Genomic DNA, 22500 nt, shown 5'->3' on the forward strand with positions numbered 1-22500 from the left:
TTGTACTCTTTGATCCTCAAACAGATCCTTATTATAAGTCTCCAAATCTGGTACCAAAGCTGGAGACACTCTTTTTTCCAACTACATCTCCAAATTATGTAATTCTACCCCCCAGAATATTTTAACTACTACTGATCTAACCATCTAACCCAATTCAAAAACAGCTAAGAGTGTTCCTAATGACCAGTTGGCTCTGTCCATGTACTGGACCTGGCTAACCTCTTCATAGCTCTATTTAACACTTTACTTCCTCTGTAATCTACCCACTTACAAATATGACTCAGTCATTGTCCATGCTGGTGTGAATGACCTGAGACGTACCTCCCTGGACTACAAGAAAAGAGACATAGAGGAGCTCTCTGAGCATGTAGCCCAGGCCGGTATGACCCTGACTTTGAGTAGCATCTTACCCTCACCAAGAATGATGCCACAATATGAAGGCAAGATGATCAATTTCAACAATTGGCTTAAGTATTGGTGTGATTCAAAGGGGATCCAATGCCTGTCAGCCTGGGATGACATGCTCGACAAGCCACGATGCTTCGCTAGGGACGGCTTGCACCTGTCACCCCTGGGCTTTCGGATATTGGCAAAGGTTCTTGCTATCTCCATAGTGCCTTTTTTAGGCAAGGGTCAAAAGACAAACCCACTTCCATAGGTATCACAAGGGATAAGAAACTAAGAGTAATGCTACTCAATGCCAGAAGTCTAAACCTCAAGATGCACACACTCAAAACTCTCCTTAGCATGGAGAACATCGATATCTGTGCAGTAACAGAAACCTGGTTCAAGGCTCCCAAGAGCAACCTAGCACTACCAGGTTATACCTCATACCATGCTTTTCGGCCCCAAAACTTGGACCGAACCACAAAAGGAGGGGGAGTATCAATATTCGTCAAAGATACCCACATCTCCAGGTTGGTGGCACAGCACGAAGCATCAGAGACTATCCATGTGCAACTAGCAGTGGGTAAAACTGGCTTCCAGTTTATAGCCTGCTACAGACCACCCTCCCAAACCCAGGAACCCCACTCGGCCTTCCTGAGAACACTGGAAAATATGAAGGTCTCTCCAAACACCATTATATTGGGTGACTTCAACTACCCAAACATAGACTGGGAGCATTACTTTAGCTCCAACACCCTAGCCCAAAGCTTCCTGGAATTTATAAACTCAAATGCTATGGAACAACTTGTTACCACTCCCACAAGAGGGGAAAACATACTGGACCTGATCATCACCAACATGGGGACTCTATGCTCCAGACCAGAAGTGTATCCCTCACTGGTAAGATCAGACCATAAACTAATCTCACTGGATATTCACATCCCGACCCCATCCCCTGCCCAGAAAACCACAGTGAAAAACTTCTCTAAAGCAAATTTCACACTCCTCAAAACCAAGGTGGAATCCAACAAAGCCCCCGCGCCTGTGGAAAATATGGCCCAGACCACAGAATCCTTTATAAATGCATTCTATGAACACCTTCAGGAATGCATGGATCATGCAATCCCAAATAAAACCAAGACCCAATCCTCCAAAGGCAGACGTCCTGTCTGGTGGACCCCAGCCATAAACAAACTATACAATAGAAGGAGGAAGCTACTACATGATAGAGCAAAATCCCAAAAAGGGAAGGCATCTCTGATTAGTATTAGCAAAAAACTCTGGGCACTCATAAAATCGTCTAAGGCCAGCTTCAGGAGACAAAATGCACAGGACACTAAGGATAATCACAAGGCTTTCTTTAGTTATGCTAGGAACCTGGGTGGGAATTCCCAGATATGTTCAGAATAAGTCCAAAATGACAAAAAATACACCGAACCCACAGACATTGCCAACATCCTAGCTGACAAGTTCAGCGCAAACTTCTCCCCCCCCTCCCCACCAAAAGGGCAAGAGCCACCCTCTCCAAAGCAAAAAACACAACATCAATGGGACCAGACGGTGTCCCGGGCTGCATCCTACATGAACTCCAAGAAGAGCTAAACCCAAACATAAAACTACTGTTCAATCTCAGCCTTACTACAGGATATGTACCCAAAGAGTGGCGTACAGCAACAGTGGTCCCTCTCCACAAAGGTGGTGCCTCAATGGATCCTGGAAACTATCGCCCCATAAGCCTGACTAGCTTGGTCTGCAAAGCTATGGAAAGGATCATCATGGACCTCATAAATAAAGATATTGGGGACTTACAGACACTGGATCCTACCCAGTTCGGCTTTGTTAAGGGCAGATGCTGCCTCTTAAACCTGGTCAATTTCTTTGAAACAGTCACCAAGGCCATTGATGAGGGGAAGGTGGTCCACACAGCCTACCTGGACCTCGCAAAAGCCTTCGATACAATACCCCACTCGGGCATTATAGATAAGCTCACCAGCTTAAATATAAACCCCTATGTCACTAGATAGGTTGCAAACTGGCTCAAGGACAGAACCCACATGGTTAGAATTGCTGGAGCCATGTCAGACTCCAAACCAGTTACAAGTGGCATCCCACAAGTCTCAGTCCTGGGACCTCTCTTGTTCGGTATATATTTCTCTGAGGTAAAGGCCAACACAGAAGGACTGTCACTCACCAAGTTCGCAGATGACTGCAAACTGGGTGCCATAATTGACTCTCCAGCCGACACAAACATCCTCCAAAAGGGCCTCATAGAAACAGTCAACTGGTGCCAGAGCCATGGCCTCAAGCTAAACACCAAAAAGTGTATAGTCATCCCCTTTGGCAAAAACAAAGTGCCCACAAATTACCACATAGGTGGTAATCCATTAAGTACGGAAGAAGTAATTAGGGACCTGGGGACCCAAGTTGATAGCAATCTCTCATTTGACAACCACGTGGCCAAAGTGGTTAGAAAAACATTTTATATAGCCCACCTAATCATGAAGGGATTCACATCTAGATCAGGGGAGGTCATCGTGCCTCTTTACTCATCCCTCATCAGGCCCATAATTGAGTACAATGCCCCTTTTGGGATGAACCTTACCAGACACCTGCAGCAACTGGAAAGACCCCAAAAGTACCTCACCAAGAGGATCAAAGGGCTCAAACAGATGCCATATGCTGCCCGGTTAAAGAAACTCCAGCTCTACTCAGTGGCATACCGCCTGCTCAGAGGCGATCTGTGCCTGACGTTGACGTATAAAGCCATGTCTAACCCAGAATTAATGGACATGCTGCATTTCAGAAAATCCAAATCCCATCGAGCTAAGCGCTTGAGAGACTTGAACCTCAGCACTGAAATAAATAGGACATGCTGGAGGGACAGATTCATAACCCAGAGGCTCCCTTCACTCTGGAATAAAATCCCAGTCCAGGTTAGGCAGAGTCCCTCATTGACTCTCTTCAAGAGGAAGCTTGATGAGTGGATGGGAGATTGTAGGTTTACCCCGGGTATCACTTCTGTGTCACTGTTAGACAGAGGCACAGTATACTAACCTCGAAAAAGGGCATAGCAAAATTAATTTAAAATGGGTGGTGAAAGCCAAACACACTCTGGCTAGGCTTATAAATGCCCTAGGACAGATAGCCTAGTATGAACCTATGAATCTATATGCCTGCAGTATAATTATGATTACCTGGTTTGAGACATGTGAGCCAAGATTCCATAAATACTAATTTAAGGTTAAGCAGAGTCTAATAATAGCTTTACAGGATAGCCTGCCAATCAATCATACAACCCGGTGGTCTTCAAGAAAACTGATCCCATAACCCCATATTGGTCATGCTGCTATTTTTAATGTATCAGCATTTGCTATTGCAAAGTACTATTTTATCCATGGATCGTGTGGTTGTTAGAACCCATCAAAATCAGTAATAGACGTGTTCTGTAGTCAACTTTCATTCTTCTTCTTCACAGCTATGCAACTAGTGAGATAATATGTATAAATTAGGGAGGGTGCATTGCAGGGTATGCTGCAAAGCTTTCAACCCTCCTCATGTAAAGTATCCATTGTCTATTTTTTGTGATTAGACTGTTTCATCCTTGCTTATTATGCAGTAACCATGAAGTATTTATGTACTGGCATATGCTACTGCTTTATATTTAACTATAGTAACAGCGTTCGTGAAAAAATCCAGAGACGGTAGTTTTGAGGCACTCTGTGATTAGTAAACACTGCGGGTACTTCCTGAATGCTTTTGCAGTGAATAATGGTCAGGCAATTTGTAATGTCAATTATTGCACTGTGATCAATATTTTTCATTTTTTTTCTTAGCTCTAAACAATGCACATTATTTACTTATCTGCATTACACATATTGATTTGCCTGGAAACTTCACTAGAACTTCATGTGAAACTGCTCTAACTAAGAAATGGTATGTATTATTGCACTGAACTAGTTATGTTATTACACATATCTGAGGAAACCATTTCTCTGACTCCACAAACATGACTTTATGTCTTGTTGGCAAGACATTTGCTTTGCAACTTAGTGGTTACTTCATAGTTAACCACTTCCCATTCTGTAAGATTTGTACCCTTTAGCTAACATCTTATGTGATTTTGCAATCCTCTTTCTTATCTTTATGCCCTACCGGTATTCAGATGTGAAGAAGTCACACACTGTACACAAATGATAAAGATAGCACAGCTATTCATATAACATTTGTCTTGGTTGTTTTAAAAACTTGAATACAATGGAGCCAGAGCAAACATATGAAGAGCTTATATTTACAAGTGAAGACTCTTACAAGGTGTTAGAATGTCGTCAGAAGAACAATGCAAGAACACAGATGGTTGTTGAATCTGGGGAAGGTATGTAAACTAGTCACATGACTTTTTAAATACATATATTAAAATCTAGACAAAAAGATGAAAGCATGTGCAGAAAATATTTATAGGTACATACCCGAATGATTGGACAAGTGTTTACATAGCATTTCATAACAAAATAAACATTTGCACTAATAAAGCCTTTTCTTAATTTAGTCAGTATATTAAAACAGCAGCTCCTGTTGCCATTTCATTTTCAAATTAAACTTCAATGGATACCAGCTGTATCCTACTTTGTACATAACAGCTTATCCTTTTCCAGATTATAGGGCTCAATGGTGCTGCTGTAGTTCTGGTAAGTGATCAGAGAAAACAGGGACCTATATTGAAAACTATGACACAGCATGGAAGGATGCAACAATTATTGCCTGTAGACACCACACTGCTTATAATAACGCAATCAGTAATTACACTGCATATGTCTGAAGGAAGAAGTGCTCAGTAATCCTACAAAGTTTATTTTTCAAGTGTTTTTGAAATGCTACTTCTTGTTATGCCTTCTGTCCCTGTCAGTCATTTTCCAGTAGTCACATGCCTTCTTGAATGCTGCTGTAAATTTACTCACTTCCACACATGCTAGTAATTTATTAATTATTAAATAAATCACAAGCCCTTTTAGTAAAGAGATGCATTCTGAGATCCAGGGAATAGTTATACCATGTGATCTGCTGCTTCTTCTCTCTTAAATAATATCTACCTTCCCTATACAGAACCAGCCCTTTGCATCTTCCTGAACTGATCTTGTGTAATGATATCATGTTCTATCCCTGTCTTACAGTCTCCATGAAACAATATCTACCTCCCCATGCTGTCTTCTCTCTAGTGATGAGTCAATCCAAGTGCGTTTCTCATGACTTTCCACTGATTATTTTCCAGCATCATGTTATTCCTTTGCTCTGATGGTCTCTAGAACTGTACATAGTGCTCAAGATGTTTCAGGTAAGGACTCTGTAAACAGGAAGCATTGCCTCTATGTTTATGGAGCCTATTGTCCTTTGGACATATCACAGTATTCTTTTTGATGCTGTCTCTGCCCTCTTACTCTACTCATTGTGTTACAAAGTATTATAAATGTCCCAGGTTTACTTTCCTCCTTTGTTGCTATTGGTTCAAATACTTCTTACCAGAGATGTTACAGCCTAAACACAATATTTTGCATTTGTCTTCAATTAATTTCAAGTGTCACTTATTGCCTCATGATCAGCCTTTCCAAATCCTTCCTTAGACTTTTCTCTCTCTGTTCCTCACTGATACACCAGTTTTTGGGTCATCATTAACAGATTCAGATTCTCTCATCTCACAAGTATGATGGAAACAAATATACTCAAGTGAACTAGAACCAGAACAGACTCCTAAGGTAGCAAACTTTCCTTATGCGTAACCTTGTCCCTCTCTCTCTACAACACACTGCATTTTGTACTTTAGCCTTGCAGCATCCACTTAGTCTTGGTCATGCTTCTAACCCTTGCACTGCTCCCTGCAGCTGTCTCGGTTTGGTCAAATCAAACATCTTGGTAAAATCAAAGAGGGCCAGATCAACCAGTACTCCTATCTCCAGTTATCTTGTAACAGATTTATAAAATTGATTAGGTTTTTTAATGTTTCTGTCCATGAAATCAACTTGATTGTTATTGTGAGGACAGTTTTCCTGTAGGAGAGCAAACCGCTTTCCCATCAGAAGTCTCACCTTGATTTTTCCAGCCACTGTTGACGATATAATTTGTTTATACTTCCCTGGACAATTTAATGGAAGATAACATGAGAGGACTGCATGCTGTTTTATAAACTAGTATAGACCTGTTTCCAAATCTTTATTGTGTACCAAAACTAGAAACATGCAGCTTTTCAATATCTCATCACTGATTCTCCATCTAGAAAGCTGATCTTCATGATTTTTTTCTGAAAGTATTTAAGTTCTAAAATCTGGAGGGCACTTTAATTACATCACATGGTTTGACTGCTTCTATGGATAAGGGATTGTTTTTTTTTCTGTAGATTGAGTGCAAAGATTTAGAATGGATCTTACAGAAAAAAAGCAATAGAATAACTTGGAGATAGTTTTAGTCATTAGTAGGATTCTGACATGAAAGAAATTGAGAAAATCATTTTGTTACAAGTAAGAGGTACTCTTGTGTTCCCTGTGCTTTGAATTCTTTGGAAAAATAACAAAAATAATTTAAATAATGAACAACTCCCCTTGTTTTCACAAGAAAAAGTGTTTCCAAAACGCAGTTGACTGTTTTCATCCTAGAGCAACAACTGGACTTTAACAAATTAACAAAAAAAGTTAAAAATAGTTTCACTCTCATTTTAAAACTAAGAATCAATCATGTGATCAGCATTAGCCAATCAAAATCAGCACATAAAATTATCATACACTAAAATTTAAATTGTCCAAACATTTAAATGATATTGTATGTATTCGTTTATTTGAGTGGATTGTCTTCGAACCGATGCCTCTTCTTATTAGACTCAATACTCACAAGGGGAACGGTTTAATAGAAGAAATTAAAAGAACTAAATGAGTCTATTACCAAAGATTTTGTATTTGAGTTTTATCAAATGTAGTATAAGAACATTTTTTCTAGGGTTGGCAACGTGTGCAGAACTATTTAAGTGTAAATCATAAAAAAATGTGATATACTATCTTTTGTTATCTCTGAAGACAAGTGGAAGAGTGCTCTTGGTTACTATACACTTTTATCTGTCCTTCAGTACCTTGGCTGTGAATATTTTTTGCAACAAAAATAACATTACTCTAATGAATTTGAAATACTAGCAACACAATTTATATAATTAATCATTACCAAATGTTTTCTTTGAGAATAGAAATGGTTGACATATTGTATAACACTGAGGCAAATCTTATTTCTAACAAGAAGAATGGCATACTTTTTCTTCTAAATTTAACCATTTTATCACCATTCATTCAATCCATGACTTAAATTCATGACTTAAAGGCTAAATTAATTCATTTCACTTCTTGTCTAATAAACAGTGACATTTCATCATCACTGATAAATAATAAAATTTCACACAACACAAAAACTGAGAAACAAAAGACAGTAATAGTCAACAAGCCACACTGTTCTGGGGGTCACAGAAAAGTTTTTTTTTTCTTTCCTAAACACCAAAAATGTTAGCAGCTGTCAAATATTCAGTTGCTCCTAATAATTACTTCACATCTAGAATAAATAAAAAAAAGTTATTAACTAACTACACAAAAAAAAAAAAAAGACTGGAGAGATAAAAGGTTTGTGAAGATGAAACACTGTCCCATTTCTGCTCTACACTCCAGTTAAAAAGACTGCATACAGATGCATACCCCTCAACTGTACACATGAGGCCAGAATGTCCAGTATATGTGCTCATATCTGCTGCCTTTCCCCCTGTCCCCCTGGTAAGTCTGTGGGATGATCCCAAATGTGTAGCCAGCAGAAAGGGAATGCAAGTGATTGTCAACCATCATGAGAACACATGTGTCATTGTAGCAACCCCTGAAACCATTAGGAGAGTAATATTGCAAGTATGTCCTATCTACACTCCCATGTTGTCAAGCTTAACCAGAGTGTGTACAGTAACAGAGTGAGTTGTATGTGCAGAATACTAATGTATAATCAGGAACTTTGTAGGGCAACAGTCAGGTAGTGCTAACAAACATTGCTCCCACAGGTACGTTGGATGCAAACAATGTGCTGAGAAATACAGACCAATACAACCTGTACTGGTACTGTCCACACTGGTATTGTAGGGGATTGTGAGTGTTGCAGTTTTTCCGAATAATAAAGTATCACTTGCCACTGTCACCCAGACTGTGCTACATAATATAACTGTGTAGGAAAGCATGTATATGTGTGTGTCAGGTCACTAAAAGTGGAAGAGGTCAATATTCTATATATGTCCAGACACACCAGCATGTGGTCAACACATGGCCAGAGTCTGTGCAGAAAGAGTTGGATAGCATAGTGCAAAACATCAACCCGGAATCCGGGCATATGTGTACAAACAGTTAGTCAATGTTAACAAAAATTCCCTCCACGGGTATACCAGGTAAGAGGTGTATACTGCAGGTAAAACCGGTTCATGTGTAATGATGTTGACAGCCATATCAGTGTCCAGTATAGGTCTATAGGGTAGTGTAGTAAGACTTGTAAGGTACAGATAAGCACTGACTAGGAAAGTAATGTTGAGTACAGGAATATACAACTTGTTAATTGACATCTTTCTCTAACCCCACCTTATCTCCAACAATAATCAACATACCCACCCCAACTGGTATGTACTGTCTGTGATAAAGGCCAATTGTTTGATAAATATTCTAATGGTTCCCATGCATGTGCCATATTGAATTATTCCAACATTGTTGGCATGGTGCTATCAACATACCTGCATGCTGTTCTTATTACCACTGTAGTCCTATATATGCATCTGTTCTGTTTGCTATGCAACTGTTCCGTATCTGATGTCTGGGTTAATGGGAATATCTATGCATGCTGTATTACCTAACCCTGGAATGTATTGGCTATTACTAACCCATATATGATGTTGAAATCTAAACACTATAGCCGTTTGGGAAGGCCAGTCCCAGCAGACCCACCTGTCCCACCTCAGCTGTCCGAGGCACCGAGCACCAGCATGTCTGGGGTCCAACCCTGCACCTCCCTGCCTATTGGTCCTGCACCACCTTTGGGTGGAACCGCCTCAGGGGATGGGGCTCACCTCCCTGGGAGTGGGCGCAGATAGGCACCTGTCACCCATCGCCAGGTCGGGGTCATGGTAAGTAGAGCGATCAACGAGCAGTTTGGTGATCTTCTACACCAGCTTGAGGGCCGCATGTCACAATTAGAGAGTCAGCCTTCATATATATATATATATATATATATATATATATATATATATATATATATATATGACTTACAAATCATCACATAACATCAATTGTATATAGATAGATAAATATGTTCATATGTATGTATGTATACACACACACACACACACACACACACACACACACACACACACACACACACACACACACACACACACACACACACACACACACACACACACACACACACACGCATACATCTAGATAATAAAGTACATTTTCTGTACTAATAAATGATTGTGCCGGATGATATGTGTCTGAAACCCTCAGTTTTATGTATATTTATCATGGCTTACTGGTAATTCTCTTTGTCTATGGTCTGCAGGGTCCTGGGTTCAAGGCTTGCAGGAGCTGTTTATTTTGTTGCTGGGCATTACACGGCCTGATGGATACAGAGTGATTAAGGCACTTTAAAGCAGTTGTAAGCAGGTTTGTGCGGGTTTGCACGAAGCTAAGCACTGCTAACCCCCGGTTTCAGTTTCTTACACTCAGTTAGCTTCTAAATTGCTTAACCTGTGTAGGCACTGCTTACCCCCTCCCCCTGCAAACCCGCACAAACCTGCTTACAACTGCTTTAAAGTGCAGGTATATTAGTAGACTATCGCTACTGTCACTGGGATTGTCTTCACAGACATGGTGTGTGTGGAAGGTCATATTTGCTTATAACATGTGTGTCACTGGCTACTGACAGACATCCTAAGGAAATGATTTTAAAGTTCAGCTGCTAACATGTAATGCTCCTGTGGAGTGCAGCAGAGATATTGGTCAATGTATGTGGAATGTCTGACACACCCTGTACAGTCCAGAGTTATACACATAAGCCCTTAGTGCACAACATGTGTACTATGCCTGACAATATGGATGAAGACAGCCATGTAGATGGGTATAACACATAACGACTGGCATATATTTGCCACCATAGGTTATGCATTCACACACTCCTGTCTGTCCTGACACATAATGACTGCTGGTACAGTGGTGCCATGGCCACATACTACCCACTAGATATTAACATACATCGGTACAGCATCCCACTGCTCTGTCTGACATACATGACTTTTAAGGGAGGCCCAGTGGCAGTGCATCTGGCAAGTATCTGCACATGACATCTCACTGGGTAAGTACACTAAGCTGCTAGGCATGTAACAATGCACTGTGCAGGCTACAGACAGACTGACTCAACACTGGCCTACATCTCCTATGGGGGAATGCACATGTACCTGCATATATAACAGGCTCAACAGGCATGTCAGAGCAGAGGGTAAGATACACCTCTGTTAAAGTGCATAACCACAACAAATATGAACACAGCTACAGCCACATATGGTAAGCTAGCATAATATTACAGTATATGGACTATCTGTTCTACACCCTCCTCATATGTGCCACTCACAGAATGACCCTACATATACTGGGCTGCTACACAGTTTGGTCTGATGGCTGTCTGTTGCATGGGACATGTGTGTGTATGGCCCTACAAACATGTATGCCAATATGGTACCATACAGTGGGGCAGCATGTAACATCAGATAGGAGGGGAACTAGAACAATGACATCTACCACAGTCTGCACACAGGCTAAAGTACATATTAACAATGCACACACTGCCGACATTCACCATAAGTACACAGACTTCAGTACTATACAAACAACTACAGAATGCCCAGGTTATGTCATCAAACATAACCCCTATTGTACATAACATGTGTAGCAGTCTGATATAGCACTGGGTTGTTATCAGATATGATTACACTAATTATGGTGTACAGCACATATGCACCACTTCATGCACAACATATGTACAAAGGTTGACAGAGGTGTGGCTGAAAGCACATACACAGGGCCAATATTGACATGTTGCTGTGATAACCTCATACATTTACTGTTGTAATGGGGTTTGTTGCAACATATGTCCTATGAGGGATATGAAGTCAGTAACTGTTATGGCCTTCACCATCTACAGACTGCAATCCTCACACTACCTTCTGCAGTCCACAAATAGATGCTCCGTGGGTAACACATGAAACCAAAGGCACAACACTGGCCAGTCTGCAGATGACCCTGCAGATGGGGATTCCTCATATACATGGAACTGACATGGCAGGTATTGTGACATGTATGACAGCCATATCCAAACACTGTTAAACCAACATTACTCCACATGCAGTATAGCAGCACTTACAGTCTCTAGTCAAGTCAGGCACATCCTCCTCCTGTTTGTTGCCATGTTTCCACACTGTATGTTGTTAGAGGTAAATCCCCAATCCATCTGAAATGCTGTTTGCCAAACCACAGATCTAGTTCCTGCTCACAGGGCATAAAAAGGGCCAACACCACCATGATGTTTCTAGATATTGGAGTGGGTTTCCATGCAATTGGCTATGGGAATGTTACCACAGCTGTTCCACATGCAATCAGCTAGGGTGGGCTACAATTCATGCAGAGGCCATCAACTGATCATGAGCATCACTTAAAATACACATGCTGCTGCCTAAGCAAAGCAGGTGTGGGTCTCCACATCCACCAGAGAGGGAGTGGGAGAGGCAGACAGAGGCAGATACATTTCAGGGAGGGATGGGAGAGTAAAACTGAAGCATGTTTGTGTCACACACCTTCCAGCATAGGGTATCAAACCACAGACAACTATGTAGTGCCATCACAGTTCAATGCAGTTCTCGGATGCACCATATGGGTTACCTGTTGTGGAGCACTCAGAGCATATATGTGATGGTGAGTGATATCTGCTACTTTATTACATTACAGGAGTACACAGTTACAGGACACACTATGGAGATTACTGGGAAGCAACCTTCCCAGAGATGTATTTCTAGGTGGGTGACATCAGCAGCCTTCAAACTTGAGTATATGAATTCTAAGGAGTGTGCGTACCCTAAAAAGCATTGCTCTCTGCACAGTCAGACATGGTCACAAAGACACGCACAGACACACACTCACCAAGTCTGGGGTTTGAGCTCCTACCTAACTAGTTTACCACACTACAGCAGTATGCAGTTATGGGACATGCCATGGAGATTATTGGGCTACAACTCTCCCAAAGGTGTATTTCACATTGGATGACCTCAGCAGACTTGTCATAGTAGGGCTATGGGGAGGGCAGTGTGTGCAAGGGCCATGACCCATTCATCTAGGGGTTGACACACCACATGTGGGCACACATGGAGTCATATGTCACAGGTATGAGTATACAGCTGCTAGATGACTACTTCCTTGTACAGTCATGTTGCACAGCTGGCATGTGCACCACATAGTCTGTAATGCTGACAAATACTGGTGGCTAGTATCTGCAGTGAGTGGCATCTTCACCTCATGTGTTTGGGGTCCTTTGGCTGTGTGCTGGGTGGGACAGACCTGGATGGCTCCCTGTCCCAGTCACCCTCTTGCACGTAGCTATGTACATCTATCTTTGGCTTATTATAGTGTGTAATCCTGATATATATGTCTGTATTTTTGTCCAATGTGTGTGCAAGGCATGAGTGGTGAATACTGACAAGTGTCTGCACTGACAACTGCCAGATATGTCTGGTCCACTGGTGTTTGCAGTCATGGGTTTCATGTGTTTAAGTGTGTCAACATGCCCAGTATGACCTTTCAGTATGTTGTAGACTGACATTGCCTTCATTTCTCTAAGTGTGTGAGCATGTCCAGTATGGCAGTCTGTATTGAACTTGTGGATCATGTCCAGGTAGTTTGTGTTTCAGTGCTGACCTTTGTGTTGTACACAAACAGGTAGCATGCTGTCTCTGCAGGGTATCCATCGATCATTTGGCTTTGACTGTTACATAGCAGGGGGGGGCACACCTGACTGTTTCTACATTTCTACACAGGAGTGGGGGGACACACCTGACTGTTATTACATTACTATGTAGAATGGAGGGCACACCTGACTGTTTCTACATTTCTACAGAGGAGTGGGGGGACACACCTGACTGTTATTACATTAGTATGTAGGATGGAGGGTACACCTGACTTTTTATACATTTCTACACAGGGCTGGGGGGCACACCTGACTGTTTTTACATTATTATGTAGGTTGTGGGGGGGGGGCACACATGAAACATGTACACATTCGCTATGACTGTACCGGTATGTCAGGTACTTCATTTCATTCTTTATTGCTAACTATCATGCTGACTAGAGGCACACCAGTGTGCTACAGATCGTGGCTTTGGTTGCCTTACATATTATTGTCTGATTTCCTACCCTTCAGGAATAACATCTCACTGCCTGCCCTGCTGTGGCCTGTCTCTGTAGGCCTGGGGGGTTAACCATAGCTATCATTCTGGGGCCATGGCACAGGCTCTGTTTGGGTTTGTCTACACCAGTCCTGCTGACTGAGACTGTTGTTGGGTGTGTGAACTGTCCTGACTGGCATGTGTGGGTCATATGGACACAGTTGTTGCACAACACATTTCCTGCAGTAGGTTTTTGTCACCCTGTGTAGTACTGGCTACTATGGTGACTCCAGCATGTGTTACAGATGACATGGTGCCACTATAGGTGTCTACTGTCTGCCGCCATAACATTCAGCCACCAAATTCCCTTGCATGCACACATCCATACCATACCTACAGGTAACAACACATTCTACTCCATTTGGCAATTGGTAGATGGTGCAGGAGGGCTGCCTATGTCGGATGCACATAGTACACTCTCTCTATACATGGTTGAGCACAGGTGGTGCCATATTTGGCATCCATTTTACTGTATTTGCGAGTTAGAGAGAGGTGTCATTCCCTGGGCCCCTACTGTGTCAATGCATGTGCTATGCGTTGCCTCTTTGCTAATGCCAGAGCATACTGGACATGCCTCCTTCTGCCTACTGGGGCAGGCTCAGGCTGTTCCTTCTCTGGGTCACTCTGTGCCTTTGCAGGCCTTGGCATTGGTGGGGGGGTTGTGTGTCCCTGCTCCATGCTGTACCTGCTGCAGTTGTTTCCGCAGGATCATACTGTGTAGCATAGTACATACCATAACAATTTGGGTACATGTAGGTGGTGAATACTGCAAGGCTCCATCAGATGTGTCCAGACACTGGAACTGTAACCTGAGCATCCCAAACACACGCTCTATTATATGTCTGGTCTGTGCATGTGCCTCATTATGGCATTGTTGTTCAGGTGTGTGAGCATTTCTGATGGGTGTCATCAGCCATGGCTCCAGTGTGTGCCCAGCATCTCCCAATACGTGTCCATAGGGGATGTCCCCATTGGCAAAGTTCTGGTACAGCTGCATCAGGTGCCATATGTGGGATTGTCATAGCTTCCAGGGCAGCTAGCACACACATTCATTATAATGCCCTGGGCATCGCAAACAACCTGGTAGTTAATGGAGGGGATGCCCTCTGCCATTGATGCAAGCCCTACCCTTCTCACCAGGGGGTGGATTGATGGGTATGTGCCTGCAGTCTATAGCACCCACTACCCCAGGGTATTCTGCTTTTTGGTGGAAGAGACGCATATTGCTGGGCAACACCTCACGAGTGCTTAGTAAATATATGTGCTCACTGGCATGTGCTGACATGGCATTCAGGAACTGGTGGAATACTCTGGATGCTGATGCCTGTGAGATCCCCATGATATCCCGAGCTGTGCTTTGGGAGGTACCTGTGGCTAGTATACCTAGGCCTACACATACCTTGGTATCCACTGGGATGGGTTCCCCTCAGTCATTTTGGTGTCAGGTGTGGCCAGCACAACTCAACAATTTGCTGTAGGAGGTCTCTGTCCACCCTATAGTGCTCCATTATCTCCAGCTCATGTAGCCCCTGGTAGGTTACCCTGGGTCTGTACACTCTTCTCCATCTCCTCACTGTGGGTTGTTCGGCAGCATTCACATCCTCACCACCCTCAGCCTCTTGCACATGTTGTTCTATGTTGCCTGCTGCAGCCCTTCTCATTTTGTACGTTTGTTTGTTAAAATGTCCCCGGTTGTATGCACCGGTAGTGTAAAGTGTGGGAAAAACCATTGGGGAAGGTGTTTGCTTAGTTTATAGTAGTATTTTGGGCTGGGCTGGTCTGCTTTCTGTGTAATTGGCTGATTCTGATACATTTCACCTGCCAGCTAAGCTAGTTCTCCTTAATTACCTTCCTACTGCTGTTTTCCCTTCCCATTGCCTTCCTGTTTAAGCCCAGGGGTGCGCTGCGCAAACAGTGTGCACAAATGTGCACACTGCTGCTATTTCCTGGTTTAACTTCTTTGTTCTTCCTGTAAAACCCAGTGCACAGCACGCACACCCACTTACACTTTGTAAAGAGTGCTAGACAGGTTTAGACACACTCACTAGCTTAGCTGTGCTAAGCTAGGAGCAAACCTGAGCCACAGGGCCTCCATTCTGCTTACAGTATGCCTGATACACCCACCCATGATGTCACCTACCTCCTAGTCTTGCACCCAGCTATTCATACTCTTACACTGTTAGGACCTGCCTCACATGCTGGGGAAAACTGGGATTCACTATCCTTCCCCTCATTTGCATAGGATTGCCTGCTAATGCATAGTTACATGTCTCACACTGAGCCTCCCCCCTTAGCAACCAATATTCACTTGTCAGGTTGTCTTCTGCCTGCCATTGACTTCTCTATGTCTATACAAAAGATCTTTCAATACCTGACTACTCTTTTACATGCAGGACCCTCAGCATCAATGATCACTGTACATTTAGCAGCTATCACCAATTTTCATAATGAACTTGATAATGCTTTGATTAAGTCACACCGCCTATGCAAGACATTTTTGAAAGGAGTATTACACGTTAAACCTCCGGTCAAGCCTCCCTGAGAACCCTGGGACTTGGCTTTGGTGCTTCAATCTCTCACAGGTCCTCCTTTTGAGCCCTTTGATTCATGTGATTTAAAATTTTTGTCATGAAAAAATGTACTTCTAGTAGCACTTACCTCAGCGAGAAGAGTATTTGAGCTACAGGCCTTGAGTGTCAAGAGACCTTACTTGATCTTCCACATGGACAGGGTGTCCCTTCTTACTGATCCTTCTTTCTTGCCCAAGGTCATTTCTAGTTTTTCCATTAACCAATCTATTGACCTGCTAGTTTTCTTTCCTCAGCATTCTAATAGAGGGGAGTACCTTTTGCACACCCTTGATGTGCATCGGCAGCTTCGTTGTTATATGGACAGGACTAAATCTTTCAGGAAAACAGATCAATTGTTTGTGGCCTTTGCAGAACCAAGGTTGAGTAAACCTGTTTCCAAAGTGACTTTATCCTCCTGGCTTAGAAACAGCATTACTTTTATATACCAACAGAATAAGCTATCCTTACCTTCCAGAATAAAGGCTCATTCTACCAGATCTATGGCTACTTCTGTAGCATTTCATTCTAGAGCCTCTATGGATGATATCTGCAAAGCAGCCACTTGGGAAAGACCTCATACCTTTATCTCTCATTACAAACTGGATTTGGTCTTCAAAGGATGAGCATCTTTTGGTTCTATGGTGCTCAGGAATATCCTTCCTTAGGGCCACCCAGGACTCAAGTAGCTGGCGACTCGGCCCTATTTGTAATGAATTAACAAAGATTTAAAACATCAGATAATGAAGTTATGTCTTACCATAACATTCCATCTGTGTTGTAGATCTTTGTTCATTCATTACATCCCGCCCTCCTTCCCCCTGCCTGGACTCCTGGTGGACTTAAGAAACTCCTGGCTAGGGTATTTGCTCACAAAGAACCTTCTACTATTTTTCTATTGCTACCCCTATTATATAGGGGTGGGCAAACTCAATCTGAAGTAACTAGGAGAGGGGCATTATGGGTAGGTCTTAGCTGAGAATTTTTGGCTGGCGCAAGCTTGAAAATGGCCATATCGATTCCAAGGATGGAACCGAGGTCCTAAAGGTAATGAATGAACAAAGATTTACAACACAGATGGAACATTATGGCAAGACATAACTTCTTTTTATGCTAAGATAAAGTCAGATTATTTGAGAAGAACAAAAAGCTTCAAACTTTTCTTGTTATTTTTTTTTTTTGGTTTTGTATGGGACTAAAGAATGATAATTTATTTGATTATCTCTTCTGTGTTTGCTTGTTTTTGTCCTGCTGAGATTTGTATTAACAGGCAATTCAACTACAAATAAAAAAGGAGATTATTTCCTAAAATCTCTGTCCTAAATAGACTGAGATCAATGTTAGCACCATCTTGGATATACACACTTTCACTGATGTTTTATGGTTATGTGTGCTTAACAGCAAGGTAGCAGGTAGGTTTACACAGCAGTTACTTCATGTGGACTCCTTAGTCTGTCATTTATTGGATTTGAGATACCCTGTCTATTTACCACAGAGTACAATTTCATAAATTAGGGGGGATTTAATAAGATGGATAGTAGGGTATAAGAAATGATATGAGATTGTGGTAATGGTTAAAGATTCTGATACTGAAATACTAGATGTAATGATTGCTAAAGCTATAGGCTGTTAGTACTAGTCATTTGGAAAAAAAGAATTGTATCAAGACTAATAGTATTATATGTCCTTACTAATGTTTTTCATATTAGTGGGAGTATGAAATTATTTGACTGTTTATTGCCCTGTACATTTATGAAAATGGCCCTTACTTTTGTCAGGATTTCAACTACAAATTAAGGACAGGAGATGTTAAGATGCTGTGAGATGCAATGAAATAAGGAAAATTAAAGCTTGGTATGAGGAAACAATTTACATATGCCAGCAGGAATGCTAAGACAGCAATAGATTATTTGTTCTTATTTTTTCACATTGTATTTTGACCATAGGGTTGTATATATCTATATCTATATTTATATTTATAACTATATCTATATCTATATCTATATCAAAAAATCTATATACCTTTCTATATATTTAATATAAACATAAATCTTTAGCTGTATCAATCAGTCATCTTTCTATATATGTAATTTAGGTGTATATGGGGTGAAGACCCCAGTATGGACATTTGCATGGATGTCTTGATCCCCCTTCCAACAAAAAAAAAATTTTTTTTTTAATTACACTTCTCAATATTTAAAAGTCAGATGGAGTACATTAGTGTTTATAGTATCTCTGCCAATTAACTTCACCTTGGTAATCAGGATATGTATGTCTCATGACATTTTACAGTAGCTTGTTCATACTTTATACAGTTCAATGGCACCTTTAGTGATACCAGATTGTTAAATTTCTGAACCGCATAACAGTGTCAAGAATAGAAATACATTGTTACACAGAACCTGCTGTTTTCTCTAAAGAAAACAATCCCACCTAATAACAGAGGCAGGAGCACATTAAATATACTATTATTTGACAGTGTGTTACTAGTAAATTAAAAAAAGTACAATAAAGATCGATTTAGGAAGCTGATGCTTTATTTTACTTTCCAATTCTCTTGCAGTACATGGAGATAAAGACCAGCTCAACAAAGGATGCACAAAACCATTAATTACGTTGATTGGAACCATTGTCACCTTGCTGGTAGTAGTTATAATCTTGATTATTTTGAGTAAGTATCTTCATCTTTATGTTCTTTAGAAATGTATTCAGTAATGCATAAATGTTTCATATAACTGGAAAAGGAATAGAATGTTCTCAAGATAACTCAAAGTTGCCTTGATAATGGATGTGCCTTGATAATGGATGTAAATGAAAAAGTGCTGATCTATGTTTTCAGAAAGTCAAAGGCAACAAATGTTTTATAGTAACTGCAAGGATATATTTAAACACCCTGGGGTATGAACTGACAATGCCAAAATGATCACAGCACAGTCATAATATTCCAGCACTGTGAAAACTGATTACTATTCATATAGCAGCACCCACTTTAATATATCATTACATTTAATTAACTCATTAACTTATTGCATAAATGGCAGGCAAACACACACACACACACGCATACATATATATATATATATATATATATATATATATATATATATATATATATATATATATATATATATATTTTTTTTGTGTGTATATATATATATATATATATATATATATATATATATGTATATATATATATATATATATATATATACATATATCTATAGGGATTCACTTTATCATCTCGAAATACTGAATTATCTAATTTCAGTATTTCGAGACTATAAAGCTGAAATACCAAAAAGCAGAAAACCAAAACCGCGAAACCCAAAAGCATGACGAATAAAGCACTTACACAAACACAACTACATCTGCCTCTGCACAACAACACAAACACACACTTACTATAAGCAAGCCCCCCTGCACCCCCATACATATATATACTAACTCCAAGGTCGCACTAAACACCAACACACACAAAACCATCAATATGCATTCCACACACCCCTCGTACAAACACACATCACACAGATACAAACACTACGACTCTCAACACTGACACATTCACTTTCTCACCTATGTACCCTAACCCACACCTAACACTCCCCGACACCCTCAGAAATAAAGAAACCCTCCCCAAAACCATTAAAAACATCACACTTAACCTAACTTTCCATCAGTACCATGGGTGCGACATTTCTGCTTTCAATATTCTGTAGTTTCACACATCTGCAGATTTGACACTTTGGTCTCGACATACTGAAATTCGACATTTCAGTACTTCAAAATTCCAAAGTGTTTTTATATATATAAATATATACACACACACACTCACTCACGCACACACACACACACACACACACACACACACACACACACACACACACACACACACACACACACACACACAGACACACACACTATGTGTATATATATATATATATATATATATATATATATATATATATATATATATATATATATGGGTCTAGGACTATTGCACAAAGCTGCAATAGTCGAAACCAACATCACCAAACAAGCACTTTCGTTAAAATGTGTCAAAAAAAAAGAGAAGAAAAGAAAAAAGTGTTTATGCTGGAGGGTAGCTCCCCTACTACCCACACCAAGCTACTTTAATATTCTCACTCCAAGACCGCACTACAGTGTGGAAAAGGGAATCTTTCCTTATCCACACTGTTGTGTGGTCTCTGCAACAGGCATACTTACATGAAAATGCTGCTTCCGTGAACAGCATTTTCGTGTAAGTATGTTCGGCCATGAGTGATTCAGTGATTCGGGAAAATGTGCGTCAGGGATTAGTATGGAACCCATAAATATATATATATATATATATATATATATATATATATATATACATATATATATATATATATATATATATATATATGGGTCTACATCTAAAGTACACCTCTTCGAATGCTAAAAAGCTGAAGTCACGTCAGTGAAAGTGCAGTTTTCTGAAAACACACTTTTGCGAAACACAGATAAACTAAATAGAAACATAATCTAAAACAAAAACTAAAAAAAACAAAATGCAAACATTTGCAGGGGGGCAAGCTCCCCTGCACCCCCCCCACTAATTATATATACCAACTCCAAGATCGCACTACATTTGGGAAAAGGGTACATTTCCTTATCCTCACTGTACCACGACCTATACCTAAAAACCGCAACCTTATACTCCCATTACAACTGTAAAAAATTAGAAAAAACACCTCACCTCTACTTCCAAAGGATCCCAAAATGACCAAAAGGAATTTGCTTATCTGTCCTTTACGAAAGTGCATTTTAAGAAAACTGCACTTTTGCTGATGTCAGTTTGGGTTTTTACCATTCCAAGAGGTGCATATATCCCTAATACCTTTAATCAAAATGCTATTTCTATTTCTATTGATCCCATTCCAACAAACACTGTAAAAAACTACTCTCCAACTCAAACCTACTACCTTGGATGCAAATAACCTCCCTACCGAATTTCTAAAAATTGCAGTCAGTGCTATCATCTATCCAGTCAATATTCTGATCAGTTGCTCTGTCTCAGTACACTATGTTCCGTATAGCTGGAAAATTTCTGATATCACTCCTCTGCACAAAGGTGGTAACTCTGCAGAATTCTCTAATTATAGACCCATTTCTACCTTGCCACCCCTTTCCGAACTATAAAAAACGTGCATCCACAACTAACTTTTAAAGTATCTATTATCCAGTAGCCTTCTGTCTAGCACCCAACACAGCTTCTGATCAAATCACAGTACCACAACTTCCCTTCTCAGTTTCACTAATACTATAAACCAACACAGAAATGATGGGAAACTAGTATCCTCTATCTTTCTAGATATATCCAAAGCTTTTGACACTGTTTCCCATCTGAAACTTCTGTATGAATCATCCTCCCTAAGCCTCAGATTCTCCCCTCTAATGTGGTTCCATACTTACCTGTCTGGTAGGCAGCAAGCTGTAAAATGGTAGCATGGACTGTCTACCTTAGAGGCTATTAACATGGGAGTCCACAAGGCTCAATTCTTGGTCCTCTTCTTTTCTCTGTCGTTACAAATAGACTCCATACTTCCACTCCACTAGCCTCTGTCATTCAGTATGCAGATGACTCTGCTCTGATCTGTGCTGCTCCTTCCCTAAAAGATCTTGTCAATATTACTCAGGAATCCTTCCTATCTGTTGAAGTATGGTTATCAGACTCACAACTGATTCTGAAACCTTCTAAAATTAAACTAATGTTGTCCTTCCCCAGCTGTTCACTTTACCTTTGCAAACCTGTTCCTCAAACAACACCATAATAATAGATGTAACTCAAACTAAATTGTTAAGACATTCTAATAACTTGTCTTTTGACATCCTTCTGTCTCAGTCCATCAAGAAGACTCATGTGAAACTTGGCTCATTATATAGAATCAAACCTTTCCTGATTAACAACTCAAGGCAAGCTATAGCTAGAACTCATCTTCTCCCCACCCTACTATATGTCCCCCCATCCTCATT

The 22500-nt window shown here is 40.7% G+C and overlaps 1 protein-coding gene across 1 annotated transcript in view; it reads left to right on the forward strand.

Annotated features, from left to right (window-relative positions):
* Window positions 1-4585: 4585 nt before the first annotated feature.
* Window positions 4586-22500, forward strand: part of LOC122808150 (C-type lectin domain family 12 member B-like) — a 190267-nt gene continuing 172352 nt past the window's right edge. Inside the window, exons 1-2 of the mRNA XM_044079122.1 lie at window positions 4586-4759; window positions 19049-19156. Coding sequence (XP_043935057.1) covers window positions 4642-4759; window positions 19049-19156 — 226 coding nt within the window. The 5' untranslated portion in view covers window positions 4586-4641. The remainder of the gene's footprint in view (window positions 4760-19048; window positions 19157-22500) is intronic.

The sequence above is a fragment of the Protopterus annectens genome, chromosome 8.part0, assembly GCF_019279795.1.
Source record: "Protopterus annectens isolate FY-2018-M chromosome 8.part0, PAN1.0, whole genome shotgun sequence".
Classification (NCBI taxonomy): Eukaryota; Metazoa; Chordata; order Ceratodontiformes; family Protopteridae; genus Protopterus; species Protopterus annectens.